The sequence below is a fragment of the Diaphorina citri genome, unplaced genomic scaffold (assembly GCF_000475195.1).
Source record: "Diaphorina citri unplaced genomic scaffold, Diaci psyllid genome assembly version 1.1 scaffold2289, whole genome shotgun sequence".
Classification (NCBI taxonomy): Eukaryota; Metazoa; Arthropoda; class Insecta; order Hemiptera; family Psyllidae; genus Diaphorina; species Diaphorina citri.
In genome coordinates, this window is record NW_007379713.1 from 1 (window position 1) to 6,059 (window position 6,059).

General features: G+C 39.5%; 1 protein-coding gene across 1 annotated transcript; it reads left to right on the forward strand.

The window, feature by feature from the left end:
- Positions 1-3,487: 3,487 nt before the first annotated feature.
- On the forward strand, positions 3,488-5,663 carry LOC103518652 (delta(3,5)-Delta(2,4)-dienoyl-CoA isomerase, mitochondrial-like; the record flags this gene model as incomplete). The annotated part of the gene is made up of 4 exons (XM_026830390.1): positions 3,488-3,718; positions 4,246-4,372; positions 4,791-4,944; positions 5,501-5,663. Coding segments are annotated over 4 exons (675 nt in total), but the record flags the coding sequence as incomplete, so codon positions are not given.
- Between the last annotated feature and the right edge of the window lie 396 nt (positions 5,664-6,059).

A 6,059-nucleotide genomic window follows, 5' to 3' on the forward strand; every position in this document is an offset into this window, starting at 1 on the left:
AAGTAGGTGGATTTGTTTACCTTTGCCACACGCCATATGCTGATAGGATGGAATTGTCTGGATTTTATAAACTGTCTAATTAGAAGTAGTAGGTACTTATTGATAGAAGTTTCCTGAACCCTCTGCATATGTAGAGGTACTTGGATTATTTTTCAAATATGAATTTCTTTTGCAAAATGAATACTAGAATCAAATATTTGAAATCAGTTTCCCCTAAAACAATTCTCAAAATGTGTACTTAAGTACGCCAAAGTAAGATAGCTACTTGAGTTTTGAAAGTTGAACTTTTTTTCCCGAGTTGAATACTTAGATAAGAAATAGAAAGTAAAAATGGACTTACTTTTGGTGTTTTGCTCAGTGACAGTGGTCAGACTGTTCAAATTAGATGACTTATCACTGCTGCACAAACTTAACTGAATCTCTCTGGACTGAACTGTTTACACCTGCCCAATGATCTCTCTATTACTCAAATGATAATTAATGCAGAGACTTATCTAGCTCTCTCTTTCTCTTCTCTTCTCCCCTATCGTCCTCTCTCCTCTCCCCTCCTCTCCTCTCTCATTTCCTCTCCTTATCCGGCTGAAAGTATATTCGGGGTATAATCTAACTTAACCTTTTGAAGGCAAAGGAGGAGTTAGTCAAAATTGTCAAAATCTCCGCCCCACCGATTCTGATGATGCGCCATCATGGATTTCCTATGGTTTAGTAAATGCACTATCACGTCAGGGTAATCGAAGAGAGGAAATTCCGAAAGGAATACATATTCTACTTATCTAGCCAGTCCATAAGTATGGTTAACCTCTTGGTGAGCTTTCAAAGTGTGTACTTAAACTCAAAAGCAAGATAAGACAATCATGTTCCCCCATGTGTCATAGTACTCATGATTCTATCACTCATGTGTCTTTCAATGTGCTCAACCTTGTGAATTTCCATGTGCTTATACGTACCTTGTGTATACCAATGTGCTTTTACAGTATGGGTATCCATGTGCTTGTTATATGTACCTTGATCCCCAATGTGCTTATAGGTACCATATGGGTTCCCATGTGCTTTTCAATGTGCTTTTACTGTATGCTTTTCCATGTGTTTATACCTTGTGCTTACAACATTTCACGTGGATTAAGGTGTGCTCTGGATCAACCTTTGGCCCTTTGGGGAGGTTCAAAAAGGAAAAATAGTAAATATGGTAATATTGGGAAATTGTATGTTCATTTCCAAGGCCGACTCTCATGTGGCCCTTACTATAATCATACCGATTTTAAAAATCCCTGTTTTAGACGGCAAATCAAAGCATTTTTTAGGCAAGTGATATCTCTGATATACTCATAAAAGAATTTCATCTTTATGTTAGCCAGCACAGCGGCACGGCAATAGCACTTTAAATGCCCCAGTTTCCAATGGATCCCTGAAGTTAAGTAACGTTGCACTTGGTTAGTATGCGAATGGGTGATACTTAATTACTGACCAAAAGCCCCTGCCCCACTCGGTCTTCATGAGAGTAATGTGAGGGAACGGGTAGCTTGTCACCAAATAGACGATAAAACTAAAACCTTCCCGTCAAACCCCGTCAAACAACCTTAGCAGTTAGGTATTCAGTTAAATCTCTATCGAACAAACACCTACATGCATAGATTGCGTAGTAGTCATTGTCTTCTAGAATTCACTGGACGAAGTTCTACTTCTAGAATTCTGTCTAGCTCTAAAGACCTAGACCTTTAGACCGCAGTGCACGTACCTATCATGGCATTTCCTCTTAGCAATTACGAAATCCCTAATTGATTGTTTATCAACCGCTTATACCGCTCTACCTGTGCACTTTTAAACAAATTCTTCATGTGATAACCTTTTCACCTGGCGGTATCACTGGTATTTTATTTTTAGTATTTGCTAGTAAGTACTACTACAACTTACAATGACTGCTACCTACCTTGTATTGTATTTGTTCCTTGTATCCTTGTAACTTTGTTCCTTTTTCGATAACTACAATGACTAACAAAATCTAAAAATATGCTACGAGTAAGTGATCATGTCACGCTATGACAACAACTTAAATGTATCATTTTATTTTATTTTTGATTTCCTCGATTGAAATAGCTGCTCGATTGTCCTCACCAGGCTAAGTGCATCCCCTTACCCCGTATAACCCGTATTCCAAGCACAGAGTCAAAAAAATAGACCCTGCCGGAATTCGAACCCGGGACCTCCGGCATGCAAGCCTAGTATGATACCCACTCGGTCTCGGTGGTTATCGAGGTTGTTCTACCGTTACCTATTTGGAGCATAGTCCATTGCTCATGATCATAAATAATCCTACGGAAAATGAATCTGCTCATAATTTAAACCTACGGAAAATGAAGCTAGATTATTTGCGGCCCACAATAGCACGACTGCCGAGACAATAGGGGACAATTACTGTTATGTGTGAAAAAAACGAACAATTAGGTTGATGGTGTAATTAATTTCGGCGTGTATTAATACCAGGCCCGTAGTCAGGATTTTAGATTCTTGGAAGCTTGACCCATCCTTTACGGCTGTTTACCCCTACACTTAGGCCTCTGAGTGGGTTTTTTGTGTTTGGAGTTAAGCTGCTATCCCCGGGCCTTGATCCAGGACTTTAGTGAGGGGGGTCCTAAAAATCCAAACCCAAAAGGTCCGGAGTACCCCCCATTAGTTTTTACATGTAAAAAGTACAAATAACATACCTGAGGAGGGGCAGCCCCCCTTGGCCCTTCCCCTGAATATGGCCCTGGTTCATACCTAGTTTTCTGATTGATTTCTGAGTATGTCCACAGGTGTTGTATTGTGATTGGTACTTGGAAAGAAACGCTCTAATCTCTTGAAATATTCGAGCAAATTTCTTTTCAACGCACGATTGAAATTTATTCCCATAGGAATCGGACACGTTAAGTGTGCTTTGGACATTAGTGCTACATGTGGGATTGTGGCTTCAGTAGATTGAGAATTAGAAATGCATGTAATACTGGTCATTGATTTTACGGGGTTTTATGATATTCATAGTCGTGTTTGTCGATTTTCCGAGCTTTAGCCAACGCTGAGAAATGGTGACATGGTTAGACCAGCGGTAACGCTTCCTGACTTGCCATGCAGAAGGTACCGGATTCGATCCCCACCATGCACAAAGAAAGGTCTATAATTTCGATGGCAAATAATGCAAATATGTCAACGGGCTACTTTGGTGTTCTCGTGTTTATCTAGCACCTACATGAGAAGTATTGTGTCTCTTCTCGCCCATCTGATGAGGGACATACTACGGGATGGGCACGCTACGACATAGACCACACGAGTCTAATGTAGCAGATTCATTGCTACGAAACAAAAACGGCGGTGAAACACTTTTTACTTTCTATTACTGAAGTATAGCGAAACTATAAACTTATAAATTTAAAGTTCAACTAAAGTATAAAGCTATGAAGTATTGCAATAGGTCCATATTATTATTATTATTCCTAATTAAATTCAACCATTTCCAACCATCTACAGGGAGATTGGCGAATGTTTCGACTCGCTGAGTGAAAATGAAGAGTGTCGGGTTATCATTCTGTCTGCCGCCGGCAAAATATTCACTGCCGGCCTGGATTTATCCGGCATGCTATCGCTAGGCCAGGAAATAGCTGAACAGGAGGATGTGGCCAGGAAGAGCAAGATATTGAGAAAACTCATCACCACCTATCAGAAATCTATATCCAGTTTGGAAAGGGTGAGTTTTCTTTTGTTATTTTTATTTTAACCCATTAGTGCATAAAGTAAGTTTTGTTCGTTTTTGTGGAATATTTCTTTGAAAATTGGGTGTTTTGGTTCTTTAGCTGGGTGATAAACAAACAGTTCAACTTTCAGTACGATCAATTTGGACCATTAAAAAATAAAATCTCACTAAGTTATGTCACCATTTTTCTGAGTGTCTTAAAAATAGGATGCGCACTAATGGGTTAAAACGTTTGATTGAAGGAACTTTAACAACAAAGGTGTCATTGTCTCGAAATCGAAGAGAGAAAGAGGACAAGATTGGAGAAAGCAAGTTGTTCCGAGGATGAACCTTACTGTTTATAATAAAATCCGCCCCGGGCGGGAATCTAACCTCTGACCTAGCGCTTACAAGGCAGACGCGCTACTCTCCAACCTACTTGCCAACAAACTTACATAGGTATGTCTCGAAGTTATTGCTTACTTTTGTATAAGGAAAGTAAACATTGCTGATTACCTAATCTTCTCATTTCTGTATTCCAGTGTCCGAAACCAGTGATCTCTGCCGTGCATGGAGCTTGCATTGGGGGAGGTATGAGCTTGATCACAGCAGCAGACATAAGATATGCGACCAAAGATGCGTGGTTTACGTTGAAAGAAGTTGACATAGGTAAGTGGAAGACCTAGTACATCGTCCCGAAGAGAGAGTAGACAAAAAGCCAGCCGTGAGAACGAATCTTATCTGTTTGGAATAAAATCCGCCCCGAGCGGGAGTTGAACCCGTGACCTAGCGCTTATAAGGCAGACATACTACCCTTCAAGCTAACTAGGTGTGCTAAAAGTATGTTTAATGGGTGTCCTCGCCAAAACTTTTGTCTCACGAATTTACTGGCTGAACTGCGGCCTGTTCTTGAGGCAACTTTGTACGTCACAATTCTCAATATTTTGACGTCATTGAAACTACGATAATGGGTATGAAATGTTTCTAAAGATTTTTATCCTGTAATATTACGTAATAATATCGTGACATTTGCAAATTTCTTTCTGGAATTGGGGCCTGGTTTCAACCGTGTTCTGTTTGTTTTCAGGTTTAACCGCAGATGTTGGCGCTCTGCAAAGACTTCCCCGTATCATAGGCAATCAAAGTTTGGTGAATGAGATTGCTTTCACGGCTCGGAAAATCGAGGCTGCTGAAGCACGAGAATGTGGCCTCGTTAGTAAACTGTATGATGACAAAGAGAGGTTAGTGGAAATAATGCTTCCTACATCGAGATTTTTTTTCCTTTCTCAACGTTGTGCACTTAATTGTTTCTTTCTTGCATTTTAGCTTTTCCTTTTTCTTTCGATTTTGTCCGAATCACAATGCTTTAAGCATGGCTTTGAGGGCAAGCAAGAATTACCTAGTGTGAAACCGATAGTTCCTCAAAGTCATTCTTAAATCACTGTGCTTTGGATAAAACATGATGCCTGTTACAAGTGTAGATTCCACTAATTATTTCTTAGAAAACTGTTTTGCTGAAACTGAACAAGTTATCGACTGAAAGGTAAGAGATCCATTTATTTTTTTCTTTCCTTTCCATTATCTTCCTCTTTTTCCATTTATTTTTCCATGCATAAGAATAATTTTATTACTTGACATAATAAGTATGTCCTATAATCCTGAGGGGGATAAGAATAATGATTTGCTGTACGTACTATCAATCAAGCTGTCCAAAAGCAAAATATTTATTTATTTAAAAAAATTACAAAATTTTATATTTATTAATTAAGATTATTAATTTGCTGTATAAAATTTCAGTTTGCTAGCAGGTGCTATTGAGTTGGGAGAACTGATTGCCAGTAAAAGTCCAGTGGCTGTACAAGGGACCAAGAAGACTCTGGTGTTCTCACGCGACCACGCTGTTGAAGAAGGACTTAACCAGGTGGTAAGTATATCGCTTCTCACTGTCTTTCTGACTTAATCAACCTGGAATAAAAAACATAGGTTTTGCCATAGGTTTTTGTGTAAAGTTTTGTTGATAAATATATTAAAATTGTCACGCTAGGGTTGGATTTGACCCATATTTTTTCATCCCCTAGACTAGAAGGTCTGTAAAGCTAACAGCCTGTTAAGTTCAATTTGATCTGTATAAACTTAGCAGGAAGCCAGCCTAGTTAGCTTAGTTGGTGGTGCGTCTGCCTTGTAAGCGCTAGGCCGCGGGTTCGATTCCCGCCCGGGGCGGATTTTATCCTGATGGGATAACGTTCGTTCTCGGAACGGCTGGCTTTCTCCTATCCTATCTTCCTTCTCTCTTCGATTTCGGGACGATAAGACCATAGCAGTTACAGTTCCCTCTGTCAAACCTCTTAAAAAAAAA